The sequence below is a fragment of the Cinclus cinclus genome, chromosome 1 (genome assembly GCF_963662255.1).
Source record: "Cinclus cinclus chromosome 1, bCinCin1.1, whole genome shotgun sequence".
Classification (NCBI taxonomy): Eukaryota; Metazoa; Chordata; class Aves; order Passeriformes; family Cinclidae; genus Cinclus; species Cinclus cinclus.
Genome location: NC_085046.1, coordinates 46,201,909 through 46,222,964, shown reverse-complemented (window position 1 = coordinate 46,222,964; position 21,056 = coordinate 46,201,909). Strand labels below are relative to the sequence as shown.

At 39.8% G+C, this 21,056-nt stretch overlaps 1 protein-coding gene across 1 annotated transcript in view; it reads left to right on the top strand.

The window, feature by feature from the left end:
- The window catches only part of TBX20 (T-box transcription factor 20), a 33,850-nt gene that overhangs the window by 7,035 nt on the left and 5,759 nt on the right, over positions 1–21,056 (top strand). Inside the window, exons 4-6 of the mRNA XM_062497246.1 lie at positions 1,953–2,061; positions 7,526–7,684; positions 11,019–11,095. Of these exons, the coding sequence (XP_062353230.1) occupies positions 1,953–2,061; positions 7,526–7,684; positions 11,019–11,095 (345 nt within the window). The remainder of the gene's footprint in view (positions 1–1,952; positions 2,062–7,525; positions 7,685–11,018; positions 11,096–21,056) is intronic.

The following is a 21,056-nucleotide window of genomic DNA, read 5'->3' as shown; positions in this document are numbered from 1 at the left end:
GCTCACCAGGTGGAACCCCAAGTTGCAGTGGGATTGTTGGGGTGTAGGTCTATTACTGCTTTTCAGTAACTGAAAAGTGTCCCATCCTTCAGAGACTTTCCTCTTAGCACTCTGCTTACAGGCACTTGGTAGTCTTAAAGCACTGCCAAACATTAACAATTGATGGTATAAAACAACTGTGCTCAGCTTTTCAGCACAGGGAGGTCTTCACTCATTCCCCACATATATTTGAAATACTTTAGCTTCTTGGTCCCAAACCTTGCTGAGTCTGACACTCTGTGATCACAGTAAATATTATTAGCTATCCAGACACTCAAAATTAGGAGTCAGGCTCCCAAAAGAAAAAAACAAAAGATACATCAAAAGGCTGGCTGAAAAGTTGCCGGACATGTTTGGGACTCTCTTTTGCCTTCCCTAATTCAGAGCTCTGAATATTGAACTTTCCAGTTTTTTAGAGGAAGGCAAGGTTAGTTTTCATGAGAGCTAAGATTCTTTTGACATAACATGATTCGAGCTCTTAGGATTTCAGATACATCACCATTTTTATGAGCTTGGCAGTGCAATGAGCAGAGTTGATAGCAGTGAGGATGCCTGCATGCTAGGAATATTTATTGTGACAGGAATCTTGGCTCAGCATCCCTCCAATGGACGTAGGTAGAACAGCCAAGCTGCACTTTGGATCAATGTAAGGAAAACATTCTGCACATCTGAGGTGAACTGTGCTGGTAAAACTTGAGTTTTGCTGTCTCTTGGGGATTCTGCTGGTAAAAACAGAATGCAGGATCAAATCTCCTTCCTCTTTGAGCAACAGGGCTGTTCACCCCAGTGTCTTTAGTATGGGCATTTCCTAATTAGGGATCAACGTGCTCTATTGGAGTTTCACCCCACCGTTTAGTGGTTTTTCCATTCTAAAATCGTAGCTCAACAGCAAGGACAAATGTTTATCTAACCTGTCAGCTCACTGCTGCCCCACCCACCTAATGGAAGAAAGTAATTTGTGTGGCCAAAGACACCACCCAAAATGAAAATCAGGCCCTCAGTGAGTGATAACCAATGCAGGCAGCAGCATAATAGGGCTGTTTTGCGCTAAATGAAGATTTAGTCTAGCTCTAAATTTGCCATCACAAAAGAACAGTTGAGTTAATAATTTTCAGCAATACATTATTCCTATAAAATCATTGCTCTTAAATAGCATGAGACTTGTAATTAGGGTAGTCTTCATGTATATTTTATTGTGTCTGCATGCCTTCGTGTTTCACCTTCTTTTGCTTAATTTCCCAAGTGTAGGATTGTTAATAACAGAGCTGAAACAAATTTTTCATGTCAGACCACTGTGCTGGACTGCAGCCTTCAACCTCTTAAAAACAGATGTCACCACAGTGAATGTGTGATTGAGTACAGGTTAAAATCATTATCACGGCTTAATGTTACATGCAAAGAAAAATGCATTTTTATCTACATTCCCCCATTATCTCTGTAGTGACACCATGTTTTTTCTCTTGGAGTTGTAGTCATTGTTATTTTAAGTGCTTGTTAGTACAGCTGTGGGGAAAGACATGATCAATTTTTCATTTGGGAAAAGACACAACAGGGAATATTTGTGTCTCCATTTTAGATAGCGGGATAAAATAATAGGTGTGGTTAAGGAGCAGTCTAGGACTCAGACACGGGATTCTCAATTATTTTCCAGTGAGTTAAATATGTCATCTGCTTTACAGTCCTTCATGAATAGCTTTATTTCAGGAATTCATTAATTGGGAGGAGATGGTATCATGTTCTAGTAGCAGATTTGTACTACCCCAAGATCTCAGGGAGTCCATGCCTGTGAAATCACTGCATATCCCAAAAGTAAAATGATACGTGCACTTTAATTTCATTCAGAAGTGATGCCCACACACAAGCCCAGAGGTGAGATTTTAATTTTGAGCAGGCATTTTTCCTGTATTTTTTAGGTTGTATGTGCACCCTGACTCCCCATTCACAGGAGAGCAACTGCTGAAGCAGATGGTGTCCTTTGAAAAAGTCAAACTCACCAACAACGAGTTGGATCAGCATGGCCATGTGAGTAGCTCTGGGGGTGGGAAAGGGAAGTTACCAAGGAATTTGAGTGCTTGTGCCACAGGGCGAAATGGAAGAGAGACTGTTATGGGGAAAGGCTGCCATGGCCTCTATATTACACCTCTTTTAGCCAGCCCTTCGTACCACAGTGGTGGAAGATGTTGTGTGAAGCTTGAATGTGCTGGTTTAACGTGTTTAAGAGTCCTTGTGGGTTCCTTTGTTGTTGAGGAACACATAACTTTAAAAGTCAAGATTTTCTGTAATGTTTCATAAGGTATACCCTGGATCAATGGTTCAAATCATGCACCTACTTCCATTAGAGGCAAAACATCCATCAGGGACAAGTTCAGGGTGGAGTTAAGCATCAGAACAAGAGATATAACAAGGGAGATGAGCATTTTGTTGTGCTTCTTTTTGCATTTTGCTGTAACTTGGCAGTATGCTCTGCCACATGTCGTGGTCAGAAAACCCATGTGCTTTTATATGTGTGCTTGGAAGGTCCCTACAGGCCACTTCAGGCCACCCATTAGGGTTGGGTCTGTCAGTAAAAGCTCTTTCACTTCCAGGCTCATCGCAGCATGGGCTCAGAGTCAGAAGAAAATACTGACCTGACACCAAAGCATGGTCTATAAATTATAAAATATAAGTGTGCCTCAATTGCCCTTGAAATAACTAACTGCAGGTTAAGGTGCCACAGGGTGGGCTTGGGCCTCTGAAGGAGACAGGACCCAGCGCTGATTGGTGCCAGTTTGTTGTCACAAATCCTGAGGCTGGAAGATGGTAAGTAGGATTCAGAACTGCTTGCCAAGGGATCCTGCTGTGCTCCATCAGTGGGGACAAATCCTTTAGTTACCTGACTGCCTAGAGGTAGGTGGTAAGAATAGGTATCATCTGCCCTGTCCTCTCCTTAGAGTGCCTGTAAAGTGCAGGAGTGACTAGGTAGGGCTTCCAAAATGTAAAGAGCAAGCTGAAATTGCTGCCTCTGGGCTTGGTGATTCTCTCAGGGAAGGCAGAAGGAGCAAGGGGACAGATTTGAAAGAATTTTTTGGTTGAGAACAAGGGAGTTCAGTTCAGAAGAATAAGCATAAAGGCAGTGTTAGTAAATGAGGTTGGGAAGAGAGGAATGATTTTGAATTCTAAAGCGTGTGTAAGGGCAACTTATTCCTTCAGCTGAATAACTGTAGAATACAGTGTATCAGAAATCCCCATTGTGGTATTCGTTACCAGACTGTGGGCGACAGTGACCATTTGCCTCAGCTGTGTTCTGTGCAAATGTTTCTCATCCAAAAGAGAATTTTCACTCATTTCAAGAACTGAGAATTGAAACACGGCCATGATCATTTAAAAATACATCCTGGAAATAACAGCATCAAAAATAGCTGAAAACTCCAAACAAATAAAAGAAAGCCCAGATAGATGCCTCTGTGTTGTTCTTTTGTAGAGATCCAGCTGTGGGTATATTGTTCTTGAACCCAGTTCCCACCATTGTTCCCTTCAGGACTAGTGGAGAATGGTTTTGCCTTTTTCCTCTCTTTTATTTCATAATCTGTAGAAGGACAAAGCTGAAGATTTGTGGGCTCTATCACTGAGTGATGATAGAGCAGTATACGTGAGCTCTTAAAAAGAAGCATTTTTCATCATAACAGAGGCCATGTGTGTCTCTAATAAAGGGCTTGCAGCAGTATATTGCAAACTAGTTAGGAGAGCTGCAGTTCCCAGAAGTCCAGAGGAGTGGGAAGACGTAGGTCTGAGGAGCTGTCGGGAACAGAGACATGTGGCAGAGCAGGAAGATGTAATCATCTCAAATACAGGCGGTAGGAGAAAAAGATCCACAGTGTTTGAGATGCAGCCTTCCCATTAATTTCCAGAGAAGCAGAGGTTAATTGCATTCTATACACAAAAGTTCTGGACAGCCAGTGATACTGGAAAGTTTTGTGTGTTCAGTTAAGGATAAGCCTTGAAGGCTTGATCCTGTGTTGAGATTTGAGTGACAGGTGTTACCCCTTCAAAGAGCACTCTCTTTTTAATATTTTGTGGGAGTTTATGTTCCAAATTCAGATGTCAGGTTTTATGTGCTGCCTTATTAAAATTATACTAATGCCATTATTTGGATGATCAGTAGAATTAAGGAGGAAATCAGTCCTCTGGAGCCTTTAAGGAGGGCTCACTGTTCATGCCCCCTGACATTTCTGCACTCCTGTACATGAAGAGAAGAAGAGACTTGAAACACCTTCTGAAAGATCTCCCTTCAGTTTGAAAGAGCCAGTCCTCACTTTTTAATTATGTTTGATAAGGCATGTTGATTCCTGAGGAAGTTTGGATGACCCAAAAGACACCTGTAAATACTAGTTACAGGTAGGAAAAATGGATCCAACCTGATTGCAGTTTGTTCTAGTCGCTTGCTTTCTTCACCATCTAGAAGGCAGTTTTGGGTGTTAAGGCAATTGTGGTTTATTTGTAGGGTGGTTCACTTCCTGAAAAGGAATCTGTGGAGAAGAGAGACATTTGTTTGTTCTAGCATATGTTTTTCTTCTCTTATTCTGAGACCTTTGGAGTTGGAAAGCATTTCTGATCATGTACCTTCAGCAGCATGTGTAACCCCAGAGTAATGCATATATTCTCCTGAAGCCTCAGGCACAAGTCTTATCTCTGTGTGCATGGCATACAGCTCACTCCATGGAAACACTTTCAGATATCCTTACAAGAGGAAGGAAATGGCTCCTATCTCTAGATTTTTACAGCCTAGCAAGTAATTGGCATTTTTCTGACTGTGAAATATTTATGAATGTGACATTTCCCCCCGTGGTTTTTTAGTGGTATTTTTCACACAGAGTGCTTTCTTTAGAACTTTTCATTGCCCTTCATTGGAGTGCCATCATTTCTTGTTTACGGTGAGGTGAGCCATGAATGTATGCATTATTGTAATTGTTTTTTGGCACTTACTCAAATACATGAATCTATGCAAAAGCAAACTCAAAGCTGTGAACATGCATAATAAATAACTGTGAAAGTAGGGGGTGTGGAATAGCCACAAGGAGTTATGCCCAGGTTTTTTTATTCAACCAGGCAGAAGTTAGGAACCTCTGTGCTTTCAGAAAGAAAACTTTATATGGTAATGCTATTATTTGGTTAATATAAAAGTGGCATTCACAGCACAGTTCCCAAATTCAAAACCACCTTGAAATTTTGCAGCTGGCATCCAGATTGCCTCTGGGGACTGGTCTATAGCCAGTGGGAGCCAGATGTCTACAAACCTGCCTGACCTTACAGCAATCAGGATCCTGTAAGGAGCTATCTTGACTCAGGCTGTTAGCACAATGGTGGATGGGGTGGCTGGGGGCCTGTGGCCACCAGCAAGTGTGTGGAAGAGAGGTGCCATGAGTATATGGTCACCTGATGTATCTCTTGGGACATGCCAGCTGGATTTTCATTGAGCTGGCACACCATACAGGAGGGGACTGCTTGGAGGCCACTCTTGGAGGCTACTCTGTGAGGAACATCCTGTGGATCTAACTGCTCTGGACTGTTTTTATATGATCCTAACACAAGATGTTGCACAGATATTAAAGAGTGTCTTTGTGTGTCATCAGCAGATTGTGTGGGAGTGCAGGTGGAGAACTACACATACAGACTCAGGAAACAGTGATGTTTACTTTGGTCATGGGTCTTCTGTGACCTCCTGGCTACATTCAGTACTTGTTCTGTATATGAATGACCAGACTTGCCTGTAGTGGGAATGAGGAATGTAGAGTACCATGACAAGGGATGTTATCCATGTGCACTCTATTTTTTTGGAAAACTTTCATAAGAGATTACATGGTCTTGTTTGAGAAATGTAGTTCCTTTAACACAGTTTGCATTCTGAGAGGAGTGAAAGGAATGATCATGTATGAGAGCTGCTCTGAACCTTTTCCTCCTTCTTCCTGACTGCTGCTCAGAATGCCTTGGTGTGGATATCATGGTCATGAAAGGCAATGGAAAGAACCAAGGTCTGTGGGCCAACCCCTCAGTAAGCTCATCACCATCCACACACCCTGCTTTAAAATGTCTTTTCCATCTGTTTAGAGCACTCCAAGTAACCAGTCTGGCAAGACAAAATATTACAAAGAGAGGGAAAAGTACTAAGTGTGTTAAAGGCAAAGTCCATGGCTACTGTGTGTGTTCCTGTATAAAATGGTGAAGTGCTTTGGAAAAGGACCTGAGCTGGTTAAAGCAAACATACAACACTTTCAGGATGATGGTTCACTGTCATTGCAATGTCTTTCTTGTTGTTGTGTGCCTCCCCACAAAGTTCTAGTGCGAGTCTTGGCAATATTTGGCCCCAAAAGAATAGCAAAGAAAAACACTGATGTAAATGTAGCCATGATAGAGCTGTCTCTAAGATCTCCACTCCAATGCAATGTGCAACCTTTCTCATTGACTTAGCATTAAATACTGCACTGCTCCTGCTATGTTTCAGCTGAAGTTAACACTTCCTGAGGAAGGCACATTAGCTATTCCAGATGTACAGAGCTGACTGTAATGTCATTATGGCCCCTGCAAAATAGAACCACCCACACCATTGCTAATTTTGTCTTGTGACTGTGATTATATCCAAAACAAGGGCTGGTGTGAGCTGAGCTCTGTATTTAATTCTTATATTGTAATACTGTGGTTAGAGGCCACCAAACAGGCCTCCAGCCAGTGGTAACTGAAGCAAAAGGGACTCTTGGTTTTACTCCAGTGAATGTTGAAATTGGTTGGTACCTTAGGTTTAAAATTGTTTTGGGAGCTCACAAACAATTATTAATGAGGATAGAAGAGCAAAACCTGGTCATTTGGGAGTTCCATACTGGTTTCCCCCTCCTTGTGTGCATTTTTGGTGTTCTGCGGTGGTGAGCACCTCTGAAGGAGTTTGTTTTAAAGGTTTGCTTCAGTGAAAAGCTACGTGGAGTTTTACTTTTGGTCAGACAGTTTATGCTGTTGGTAGGTTTTTGGATGAGTCTAATTTTTTTCCATAATTTTTTTTCTGAGGGATTTGTGAGTGTTTTCATTCTGCACCTGTGCATTTTTGCAAGTGGGAATTCTTGCCCATTAGCTTTCAGGAGTTACATATTCACACTTGCCAACCAGGGCACACTCTGGCCATGACTAATTCTGTATGTAAAACACCTCATCTGTAGGAACAGGTATTTACACCTCAAGAAATGCATGCTTACCAGTGGTGTAGGAGTGAGAGGAGGCTAGCTCCTGGGATGCCTGTTTTTCACCTTCATTTCCTGGAACTGTTAAAAGGAACTGGAGAGTTTGCTCTGAAAACTAACCCCTGTCTGGTTAAATTTCAGGCACTTCCCCTGCAGTGTTAATTAGCTCTTTCCCTCCCCCTCCTTCCCCCCCCCCCCCCCCCATAAAACTCAAAGATTTTATAGCCTTTGATGGCCCTCTCAACCTTCCTCTCAGGACAGTGCTCTGTCATTCTTCCTTGCAGATCATTTTGAACTCCATGCACAAGTATCAGCCAAGGGTCCACATCATTAAGAAGAAGGATCACACAGCTTCCTTGCTAAATCTGAAATCAGAAGAGTTCCGAACATTCATCTTTCCAGAGACAGTTTTTACTGCTGTTACTGCTTACCAGAATCAACTGGTGAGTAGTGTTGCTAATTTCAACAGATGTAACTAGATCCCACCCTGCTCAAAACTTCCTTCTGCTCAGTCTAAACTAGGAAAATTTTGGCCTTAACCTACCTTTCCATGTGAATCTTATTCACATTCATGAGTAATTCCTGAATATATAGTAGCAGTACAGACTTCAAAGAGCAGTAAGGATTATTCATGAAGAGTAAAAATGGCAAGTAAGAGGCTCTCTTTTGTCTTACATATTAACATTTAATCATTTTCTAATTATAGCGCATTAAAGAACTGTTCTTATTTGCAGTGATCTTTCATGCCACAAGCTATGAGTTGAGAGAGATTCTGGTTTGCACATGATGGTTTCATGGGCTTAAAAAGTTGACTAATTAAGCTGTAAGGTTCAAGCATAGGGAAAATCACTCAGAGATAAGCCTTTCAGAGGCTACCCAGATTACATCCAGATGTTTGAATTTCAATTTGCATGTCAGTGAATAATATATACAAAATGGAGGAGATCATAACAATGGGTTGCTAATGAGTAATTTTAGGAAGTCTATAAACAATCAGAGAACAGAGGCTCCACTTGATGGTGGATTGGACTTTAATATTTAAGTCAGTGGAAATATGTTGTTGCCTTCAGTGTGAGTGTCCTTTAAGAGCTTATTGACTATGGTACTCTAAAAAAACTCACCTATTTTGCTCCTCAGTTCCCTAAAGAACAAAGAATTAAGAAAAATATAGGCAATGTCCAAATATTTGGGCAGGCAGCATCACAGAGTTAATGTACCTGCTGTATTATTTAAAGAAGTAGGCATTTCCCAGTGTAAAACAAAAGCAATTTTGAAATGCTATGAATAAAAGGAAACAAATGCATAGGATGCCAAGAAAGCTCTGAAGATAATATTAGTAATATTAAGTCAGTCCTTAGGACAGAGCCCACATCCTGCTTTAAGGTATTGATTTAGGCAAAGATTTGTATCTGAATGCTGTAGAAATTGCACTCAGCACCTGGCAATCTCAAGAAAACAATGTTTGGACAGGCAGTTAGATTTTTCCATGTAATTTTCTTTAGAAACCAAAAGCAAAATCATAACAGGCACAAAAACAGCTAAACCCAGAATTTATTTCTGTAGGATGGATTTGTGTCTACCTACAATAATTACACTAGAGATGCTTCTAAACTAACCTTCTCAAAGCACATACACTGAGTCCTGGAAAATTTCTCAATGGAACATCTCTGGAACCCCTAGAGGCTGATGTTGTCATTTTATTTATGACTATGAAAATGGAGCCTTTTTTCATTTTGCCATTTCTTTCAGAACTGTTTTAAGGAGGGATTGATTACATTTCTGGAGGTCATTAGATAAAAGCTAAATACATTACACTTTCAACAAACTATCTCATAATTTAAGATTTAAAGGGCATGCATTTATTTAAACAGTCAAACCACTGCCACAGAGTTGAATTGTAGGTCAGATTTAATTTTAAAATGCTTTCTAGCAGATGTTTTCTGATTGTTTGTGAGACAGTCTCTCAGGAGAAATATGGCCATAAATGATTGTGAGCCTCATCTGGCTTTGCTGGATACTAAAATTTCTCCTGTGATGTCATATCAAAACTTTAATATTGGGAAGATGGAAGTTTGATTGGTGAAAATATGCTCAAGAGATGAATAGGCATCCTTATTGCTCTGTAGTGCAGTTGGCTTGGCGTGTCAGTGATCTCAGTCAATGGAGCTAGTTAGAGCTTGTCTTTTTTCAAGGTGGTTTTCAAAATGCTGCCATAAGAATCTTCACTGGGTGTGAGGCACTAACTTGCCACCATGCAACATCACCATGAGCTGAGGGCTTATGGATGTCTTGGAAGTAGAACTAGCCTATAACTAACTTTCTGAGGTTTTTCAAGGTCCTTGTGACAAGGCTTCAAGTTTGTTTCCACCAGTTGTACCTGAGCAATGAGACAGCCTCAAACCCTCCCCCAGCACTCACGTCCATGGCATTTGACCACTGGCAGACTGTTAATTAAAAACTCAGAATTTCCCTTTGCCAGCATGTCCCTTCCTCTCTGTATTTTCCCTAGAAAACCTCTTTCTCAGAATTATAAGTTGAGTCCTGTTGTCCTCTTTATTTTTTAAATATTTTATATAAATATGTATTTGTCCTTTTTTTTTTTTTTGAGGGAGAAGCCACCCCATTTTGGAATGTATTTATTTGATGAGAGTGTTCCATTGTTTCAGAATTTGGAAAAGATCCCCTTTTTTTCTTCCTGAGTCTTGAGTCCCAGTTATTAAGAATGAGCTTATAGCCTCTTCAATACAGGCTTTTTTTGGAGGGAAGTCAGGCTGACAAAGCTCCTTAATATGAAATGTTGAGAGCTGTTGATTTTCATTGGCTTAAGACAGAGTTGGTGGCATTCATTGTCCTGCAGGATGGGTCCTGTGTTTTCTCTTGTCAAGCTCTAATTCCCACTTACAATTTTATTTTTAGCTCTTGGAAGAAGTATGGCTAGAAAATCCAAATATTACAACATTGTCTCAGGTTTTATTCACCAAATCTAAATTTGTTGGATAAGATAGAAAATTTCACAAGAACAATGGTGCATTTCTTTTTCCTGGTCCTCAAAAAAGTATTGAAAGCCTGAAAAGTTTCACCACAAAGGGGAGTTCAGATGTTTTGGGGCAGGAGGGATTCCTTGTCAATGGATTGCTTTGTCAAAATGGAAGGGATGACTAAATGACTGGGCAGGTTTATGGCTACCTTTGAATAAGGGAAGAAAGTTTTTATTCATGATCTGTGGTTTTTCAAGGCTATGATAGTTTCAGTGGTGTTACATTTTCCTTCCCTTCCTCAGTTTCTTTTCATATAAAACCAGTTAAATTGCCCCTATGTGGAGGCTGGTAGGCCTTGCTGAGAACATTTCCATCCCAGGAAAAAAAAAGGTGATAATGATGTGAAGCCACGGCTTCAGGTCGGTTGAGTTTGTATTGGTTGATGAGCAGCTCCACCAAGCAGGCTCAGCTGTTAGCAAGGTGATTTGTGCTATTTGTGGATAAAACAACCTTTGGAAGCTGTAATGCTGTCATGGGTGGGCCCCTCCTGGTCCGGGCAACTGGAGGGCTGAGCCTGCCATGCCCTTTGGTCTTTCCACTGCCATATGTGAAGTGCACCCTGGTTTGCCTCCTCAGTTTTGCAATATCTCAGGAGCAGCAGACACACAGGGCATGCACACACACTGGGCACGGGGATAAAACTAGCAGTGAAGTCACAGGGGATGGATTGGTCAACACTTTGTACGCTTCAGTACCCTAACACTTATTCGTGTAATGTTGCTCTTTTCTGTGTTCCCAGATAACCAAGCTGAAAATTGACAGCAACCCTTTTGCTAAAGGATTCCGTGACTCTTCCAGACTCACTGATATTGAGAGGTAATGGGGACTTTCTGTTTACTTTCCATGCAGATAAGATAAAGAGAAGAGAGGGTTTGTAGGAAAAGCATCCTTTCAACTACTGAGAACCTGTGCATTTTAATGTTATCTTGCTGCATATAGTAAGACTCTTCCACATCGTTTAAAAATACTCATAAACTTTATGAAAAAAGAGCTGTTTTGAGTTTTGACATCTGTTCCAGGTGGGGCCAATATATTCATCTTCCTCAGGGGGCTTCTTGATGGTGGAAGAGAGTCAGTTTTACCACTTCAGAATGAAAAGCTTTTTTCTTATCATGCAATTTAATCCTGTTGAGAGCTGTGACTTGGGTCAATGGGAAACAAGGGCTGTGGTCCTGTGAAAAACATCTTTACAGCTCCCCACTGCTCAACATAGTGGAAAAGAGAGAGGACAGCTCCCAAAATTCGTATCAGCAGTCCCAGACTCAAATTAGCAATTACTGCCATCAGATGACTCCCATAACTCCCACTCTGACAACAAAGATGCCATTTTTGTTTCACCAAAGTTGTATTAGAAGCTGCATCAGGGGAAAGCTTTATCTGGAAACTGTTTTGTGTGTGTACAGCTCATTACAAGCAACTGCTGCCATAGAGAGAGAAGAATTAACCCACAGCTGAGTTAGGAAATAAACTTCAATCCCTTGGTAGCTTTCCAGCATGTCACATTTTTATGGTATCATGTCAACTTGGCAAATGAAGCTGCTTGTGTCCTTTAAAAGCTGGAAGAGAACTCGATGGAGACGGATTCAGCACATCCAATTTTTCCTATGAGCACACAATCATGAAAGGAAGTTTGGAGAGGTCAAAACCCTCCAGGCTTCTATGTGGAGATATCCAGATGTATCTGTGAATCATTTTTCACAGGTGCATACAGGGGGAAAACTGTTCAATGAAGTCATAGCCACAGAGCTAGAGAGAGTCTTTACAGCACTTCAAAAAGTGCTGTACATCTATCTAAGCAGGCCCGTGGATGGGAAATTGTGGTATCCTTTGCATCTTACTAGTGACTAGATCATAAGTGATCTGTTGTAAATGGGTAAAAGAAAAGTAATTTGGGGGAAGAAAGCTTGTAGGCTGCAGTGCACACTTACAAAGTTGTTGAAAATTGTTTCTTAAGTGAAAGCCTTCGTTGAAAATTAAAACAAACAAAGGGGTAAATTTAACAAAATAGCATAGCCTGTTGTATTGACAGAATATTGAGGTAAACAGCATCCAAAGCTCAGGTTAGTATGCAATAAATAGTCAAGGAAGGACCTGTCAGAGGTTTCCTTTTTTTACATACAGGAGACATTTAATGATGCAGCTTTACAAGGGCGGAAAGAGTCTGAACAGATAAGCTGGGAGAAAAACTTAGTTACTTCTGTGCTGGATGAACTGACTATCATGGTGCTGGATATGAAGGGAATTTTTCCAGAGGACATCTTATTATAACAGCACATGGCATGGAGTCAGAAATGCTGAGCATAAGCTGCAGTGCCCTTTTGTTTATTTATAAGTATAAGAATGGAGCCTGATACAGGCAGCAAAGCTCAGGTACAAATCTTGCCATGAAAGATAAGGCAGACAAATGTGAAGCTGACAAAAAATACAAGAAACAGAATGTGAAAAGTATTAAACTTACATTAAAACTCTGAATTTGAGAGCCCAAGTTTGGGTCAGGTCTGATTTTGACTTAAATTGGAAAGCTTAGCCCTGATTACTATTAACAGTAGTTTTAAAAAATTCAAAACATGCTTCACAACATATCAAGTCATGAGATGACAAAAGTGTAACATGCAAGTGGGCTGGTAAGAGATTGTTTGAGAATTGCCTAAGTTACAAAACTGGTGCAGAAATATCAAGGGGTTTATTTGATTCTGCTATTAAAATATTCACACACATAAGGTTATAATTCTCTTAAGTGCCTACTGGTTCTATAGATTTCATCTTAGCACCAGCAAAATTGCCTAAATAAATCCGAATCAAAGCAAAGGAAATAGCAAAGTGAGATATGGCAGCAGGAAGTATTTAATATCTTATGTCCATTGCAACTTTAATTGCAAATAGGTGAATCTTGAATAGTATAGCATGACTCTTGCTCAGTCTAATTGGAAACAATAAGATCACTGCCAGAGAAAAATACTTATTTTCCAGGGGAAAAACTGTGAAGGCCAAAACACACTTGCACAGCTCTTGAAAATTGAATAGTTCTCTAGAAGCTGTGAAAATACTTTCCCTGCACTGCTCCCTCAGCAGGCGTGCACTCATCACATGCGTGTGTAATCTACAGTGTGGCATGGCGATCCTAATGGCCTCCAGTAAAGCAACCCATGATGTTGGGGCCAAGACAGCACTCATTTATCCTGAGTTCCAGCTTTTCCAAATGGCCTAAGTAGTGTGAAAGCACACAGAGCTTTGTATTTCATTTCCAAGTATTTAAGCCTGCTTTTTCCTAAACAGCCTTTGGGGAGGGAAACAAATCAGATCAATTGATCTTTAGAGACCTAAAGAAATTAAATTAGTCTGGAGTCAGTTACTGCACTAAACCATCCAGTAATTGGATTGCTTCTTGTAACTGATTGAAAACAGCCTCTATCTGTAACAATATAGGGAGCTTTTCTTTATAGTAGATCTGAGAGAAAAACACATATTTTTATGACATGATGACAGAAATTGCACTTTTTTAACCTAATTGAATATGATTTTATAAATATGTGACTTTAACGATTTCAGGCTTCCTATTCTAGATTTATGATCCTTATATAAGAAATTCAAGCTGCAAATGCCTTTAGGATTAAATCTGCTGGCATTGCATGTGTTAAGCTGAAATAATGTATGTAAAGATAGTGAAATTTGCACAGCAGTGGAGAAGGTAGGAAACAGCAAAACTTTTCAAGTGCTCTGTGTTTTCTTTTGTTCCTGCCTAAATACCATAGAATGGTTTCCTTGTACTCATACCTGTAGGCAAGGTTTTTAACTATTGAAAAAAATCTTTGGTGGATTTGGTATATACTGAAATTTTTGTAGGGTGCAATGTTCCTTTTACAATCAACCCTTTCCCTACATTACTTGTGGTAATCTATTTATAGCAATGGGGCAGACTTCATCTGGGGCTACTGTGATTTAGATAAGTTTCTGACTCACCTTTTGATCTCTTTATGTGGTATTTGCATCTCCTCTACTATAAAAAGGCTCCCAAAGTGGTTGTGAATGAAAAAAAATGAACATTTAGCAGCAATTACCAGAATGTGGAGCTTAGCATACTGTGGTGTTGACTATGGGATGCCAGATCGGGTATTAAGGCATTTCTGCTGACGAAAAGCTTTCAGAGGCATAAAGGATGCAGAGACAGAAACCAACAGATGAAATTTTTTTCATTCTGAATCTGAATTTATGTTTTGATTTGTTGTGAAGAATTAGCCTGTTAAAAATAAATAGATAGATAAAACCATCATAATTACATACCATTCAAAAAATCCAATGGAAAAGGTAATTTCAGGAGCTGGAGCCAAATATGTGTTGGGCAAGTTTGGGGTATGAATTTTTAACTATTAAGGAGAGAGTTAAATGAGTATACCCATCTGCATAAGTCAAATAATGTTTCTGGGATACTTCAAGAGGAAATATGGAAAAGTGTGGTTGCACACCCAAGCAGTTTTTAGGCAGAGAAGGGAAGGATGGGGGGATGGGGAAGTTAGAGAGCAGAATCTCAACTGCATTTACATAGTAATAAAATTCCAGCTTTTCCCCTGAGGAGCTTCATCTCAGATGTGGAAATACATCATGCTGGCTTACAAGGCTCTAAGCAAAGTTCATGCTAATGTCTGGATAAGGGCACTTCCCTGCTGAAGGATCAGTCAAAGCCATGTGCTCAGTGATGGGCTGAGTGCAGCCATCCTCTGTCCCATCCTTTCCCTGCTCACCCCACAGAGCTGCCTTCTTTCCCACTCCTATTGCCTACTGCTGCTCTAGAAGAACTTCCTAGACTCTTGAAAGCCCCCTACCAACAGCCAGAAATATATGCATGCTCTATGACCTACCCTCACGTTCATGGTTAAGCTGGACTTTGTCATAGTTCTCCAGTAAGTCAAATTGCCAGCTGATCTTTTATTCTCAGCTAGCTGTCAGTCTGTGAATGTTGGCAACCAGCTATGAGATATCATCTCTGATGTTTAAGTTCAGAGAAGAAAAGAAGTCCTGAATTTAGGGAGAAATATCCCTAAATATAGGGATATATATTTAGGCAGCTAAACTCCTGGTATAGTGCTATTCCAAATGCTGCTGAGGTTACCCCAGCCTTTAGCTGCTGCTCTAGATGGGTGGATGTATTTTCTGCATCATCCTTTCCAGAACACTGCAGGTGGCTTGGATGCCTTAGCAAATCTTGAAAGTACTACCTGTCTATGTTTAAACACCTGAATTATTCCCTTCAAATTTGGTTCATCTGGATCTGCTTGTTGTTAGCCAGGCAACTGTTCCTTTTCACCCAGCAGAAAGTCCCCTATGCCACTTAAATCCTCTTTAGTTCCCAATTTTTTAAGCACTCACACTCTGGCTCATTTTCCACTTAGGTTTTCTGTTATCCATCTTCTTATTTATGCAAAATAGCATAAATAGTATATTATTCTAGTTGTTTCCACTCACCTCATGCAGACGTAGTGTGTACATAACAGGTGGGGATGATATCAAATTAGATCCATGGTTTCCACCCTAGAGAAAGTTTTCCAGGGACTTCTCCCAAAAATTTCACAGGACTTTTCTGTACTCACCTCTCATCATTTAGTTGCAGTTAGAAAGAAATGGTTACTCCACTGGGTGAAGTGGAGCTCCATGGGGTTGGCTATGTAAGAGAAATTTCTCATTTTTATTTGCAATTGAGATAAGTAGGGTGAGTCTATTGATAGCTTCATGCCCCTTCTTCATAAATGTCATTTCTTTTCCCATGCCATGGCTTCATCTAGGCTTTTTCACATCCATGCATATTACAGCTCATCCACAAGTGCTGGACTTTTACTGAGAGCATGACAGTAAACATAATTGTAAGGTACATGTGTTCTTCTACTGTCATCAAACCCTATATTTTTTATAATTTAAGACTCATTTTCCTTCTTTCTTGTATATATTCTTGCAGTAATGCATCCATCCAGCACTTGCCCAGCAGTTTCGTCTTTGTGTGAAAGTGTTTTGGGGCTGTGGGTTAGCTTTTGGGCCAGGTCACATGAGCCACTGTAGCCCGTAGACCTTGTTTTTTCCCTGGCTGGTTCTGTTTTAATCTAAGCAATGGAACAGAATTACTTTGTTCTGCTCAAGGATTTGGTCCATACCATGGACTGTCCACAACCTGAACTATGTTCCTGTGGTCAGCCTTTAATATTCATCTACCAGTAAGAGTACATATAGAAAACTAATATCTCTGTATGTTTGTGCATATGTAAAATAGCAAATAAAAGCCACAGGAGCACAAAGGCTAAGTGATATCTGAACAGTGGTTCTGACAAGTTGTCACTTGTAGCTGCTGTTACAGAAATGTATTTTTTCTTCCTGCTATGTCGTTTTGGTTTTTTGGGAGGTGAGTGGCTTTTCTTGTTTTTTTAGGGGGAGTTTTATTCATTGGGTGGGGTTTTTTTGTTTTGTTTCATTTTGTTTTTTAACAGACTTGTTTTTAGCACTTGTGTCTTGGACAAATTAGTCATCTTTCCCCTTACAAAAACGTTCTACTACAGTGTGACTTCTGACAAGCTTATTTTTGTGCCTTCTCAGCCCATTTATTCCATCTGTCTTCACCTCACCTCGCTTCTGACATCTTCTGTTATCTAGGCTTTCTTCCAAACATACTAACTGGCAGCTACAAAAAAAGGGAAACCTTTGAAATGCAGAACTAAAGAAGTCATTCAGGCTGCAAACTGATAATTCATACCCTTTATATCCTGTGCTGTATTTTTCTTTGTGTTGGTCTGAAAGGCCAAGTAAAACATGGTTGTCAGTTTCACTATTTTATTGTTTTCCTTCTCTCTCTCTTTTTTTTTTTTTTCAATTGACATTGCCTTTCCCTGCGAAGAACAAGAAAAAAAAGTGGAAAAAAGCAAACCCCATGACACCAGGACCAGGGAGCAGATTCTGGGAATATCCTTACCCTTCTGCAGGCCTAGCACTTGGATAGCATGGGGTAAAAAGAAAAGGAGGTTAATACTAAGAGGTTTCTCAGCTCTGCTCTGAATTATTTGCCTCTTGTAATCATCCCTGGAACAGTAACTCGTGCAGAAGACAATAAGTTCAGGGTGCCTGGCTCAGCTACTTCCTTTTCTCACTACAGTTTGACTTTAGTGTGTTGTCTTCAAAGAAGTTTGAACCTGGCTCCCACTTGGAAGGGATGGCTGACCCTTAGATCAAATTTCATCCTCTTTATAGCCATGGTATAGATATAACATAGATACTGGATGACCTGGTTCCAGCCAGCTACTTCTGAATCAGCTTTTTTGACACCTTCACTGACACTAAATATATTAAGTATTCTTGTCCCAAAGGGAGAAGGTAGGTTTCCCATCTCTATCTCCTTTCTACCAAATACAGAATCAGGGTCATGGTGCTCATCAGGCTGCCGTGCATGCACAGCTGAAGCAGAGTAATTGCAAAAGGAGCAGAAAAAAATTACATCAGAGATGCCTGATCCCACCTACAAAGAAGCCCTGTTCTTTCATCTTGATTAAAGATCCTGCTCAGGGTAAACTGGGACTTTATCATCTCCTGAGAGAATTTCTATAATCTGGGTCGACAGCAGAAGAAAGTGAGCACCCTCACACAAAGCCTCAGCTACTTTGTTTTCTGCCTTCTTCTAGCTCAAATCCATAGCAAATCTTGGGTTTGGTCTGTGAAGTGTTAGTGAATCATTTGTCAGTTACATAAAGATTTTCCCATCTTTTGTTGGTCCTCCGAGGCTGCTCTGTACATACAGGGCACGTTAACTATAAAGGATCAAAGACTCAGCTTGAAACTGTAAGACTTAAAGCATCCCTAGGCAGAAGTTTAGTTTTGGAATGAGTTGCCAGCAGAGGCAAGAGTGAAATGTTTAATCAAGAGGTTAGAATCTGCAGAACAGCAAGATGTTCCTTGTGTGCCCTAAACCCTTTCTAATTGATGAATTTTCTCAGCCTTTCACATGCTTTGATTTCAGGTTCAAATTTTGCTGTTTTATTTCTTCGACAAAGGAGACAAGTGCTTTATTCATAATAAGGTTCGTTAACAGGGCTGGGCTCAAAGTGTGCTTCGGCTGGAACACAGATTATTGGGATCAGTCTGAGCTCCTTTCCCTATTATCTCTCTTCACGTTTGTCCTTCCTCAACATCTTCTCTGTGGGTGTGCTTGCCAATATGAGCTTAGTTTTTTCCTTCCCATTTGGCACATGGATCCTTTTTCTGAAGCAGCTCCAGTCCCTAACTTGATCTTCTCCTCCTTCTACTATTATCCAGTTGTACACATTGCACAGCTCAATCATAGTAATATATTGTATGTTAATGCTTTTTCCCCTTCTCTGGGTATTTCCAAGATTGAAATCATAGCTTGGAACTTTTTCCAAGTTGAAGAATAGCGTGGAAGATTGAAACTTGTTGGTAAACCACACAAAAAATATTTGACAGAAAGAAAACATATTTCCTTTATTCAATTGGCAGCTTGTGAGCTCTCTCAGAACACAGTTCAATGCTAATTCCTTGCTAATCGAAGAAACTGTGGAGTTCTAAGACACATTAAAGGTCACACAACAGGTAAAAATTGTTAGGTCCCACTATTAGATAACAAGTCTAATCACAAACAATCAGAAGGACCGAAGTTGACTATTGAGTAAGTGGAAATCACTTTGTTCTTCAGACTCTTCACTGTGGAACAGTGCCGAAAAATATGCAAAGACAGCCTTAAAAAAACCTCCACCATACTCTTCACTTGCTATGTTTTGAAACTGAGCATAGAATCATAAAGTGGCAAATACTAATTTATAAAATTATTTCCATAAATCCTTTGAACCACATAGAAATATCTGATGCATACAGAACTATAAAGCCACAGTTAAAAATGTATTTCCCTTTTAGTATTGTTAGTGTAATACTTTGGGAATTGAAAAAAAGTATTTTATTAATCCACTCTCCAGAGCATCATATTTGGGATAACCTAAAGGGTTCATACTTCCATAAAAAGAATTTTCAGAAAGATTTTTAGATTTAAGTCCTTTTGTACCCAGAGGAAACAAGGATATAAGAAGGAATCTGTGTTCCAGATTGCCAGCTTTGCTCCTGCATTTTGAACTAGATTTCACAGGCATTAAAGTCTTATTAAAGTTTTGCTTCCTGCTATGTATCTGCATTGGAGTAAGGCACCTCTGTCTTTAAAGGGTGGAGGAGGTTAGTCTCCTCTTTCCAACCTATGTGGGAAACTACAAATTTTTTTGTAGATTAAATGAGTTGCAACTTCTCTCTTCTCTATTCAGACTCCAAGTGATGTTCTTTGAGGATGGAATATTGCAGCATGGTGCAGAGGCCTCCACACCCTTTTCCTTTGAAACACAAGGGGAAGGAAAGAAATCTAAGTGCAGACTTCTGCTCTTGTTTTTCTAAGTGGAAGAAACAGCGCTTGGAGGACAACTCAGAGATACTATTTATGAGTGGAGAAAACTTATTTTATTATTATTTTCCTGTTTTCTTTTGCACTTTTACACTTAGGTGCACTCAACCTTTTGCATTTTGTAGGTCTGCTTGGAGGTTTATATGCAGCATGTGTTGTATGTGGAAAGAAGAGGGTCCACCTGAAGACTGTGAGGGCAGGTGCTTAAATTCTGGTGCGAATCTCAGTGCTTTGCAGTCATGATGAGAGTCACAACCTCAACCTCTAAAATGAAAATTCAGTATGTGTTTTGTGATCAGAGCATAAACAACCAATGTGGTTAGTCAAGATAAGCTCATACAGTCTTGAATATTAAATCTCGGCTGCACAAAAGGAACTGTTTCTGTAAGATTAATTACTTTCCCTGATCCAAGTTTCCACATTCCCTCTGTCATAAAAAACTTTGCCTCTTGTGCTGATGAATGAGATTAATCTTCCAAAACCTTTTGCATATTATCTGCAACACTACATCATAAAATAAATAAATAAATATACCACATAGTTCCCTGGTTTCAAACTTTGCAGATTCAGGGTTCACTAAGAAGTCATCTCTCTTCTTCTTTTAAAAGAAGAAACCCATATAGAATAATAGAGTTCTCTGTGTAGCATACAAACCCATCTGGAAAGAATTTAATCTGCAATAATTGTGGGCATTTGATTTAGTTTTAAATCCCTGTAGGTAATTCAAATGTAAATTTATTGGGGTGAGTTTATCCCCAGGCCGCCATTGGATCCAATGTTTTAGAGGTGAAATTGGCCCACTGCGCTAAAACTACAGCATGCATTGTTTCTGTTGCATCAGGATATTACTACATGCTGTAATCTCTGCCATTGTAAGCAGACCCTTACTAGAAATAGAGACAGTACAGACAATCACTTGTATTAAATTTTTTTAGACCTTGATAGACTAGTAATTTTTTATTATGAATGTGTTTATATACCAATATTTAAATCAGTCAGTCAACACTGGTTTAATTTGTTATTCTGTTATACTGAACTCATATGAAATAGTCCTTTTGGTCAAGTAAAATTCTTTGCATTTCACATTCTGAAGAAAGTCTTATGTTTCAAGAGGCATTCAGCGCATAATGTAAACAATGCCATCTGTCTTTTTCTTTGGAAAATCTTCTTCAAGATAGCCCTAATATGCCTACTGTTTTCAATCACTTAAAAGGCAGTAATCCAATTATATCATCCTCTATGTAGGAACTGCCATTGCTTTCAGTCCACTTCCAATCCTGACACAAGTAAATCACTTTGATAAGATCCTCTTTTTATTTATTTTTTTCTGAGAGACTAGCATAAGTAATG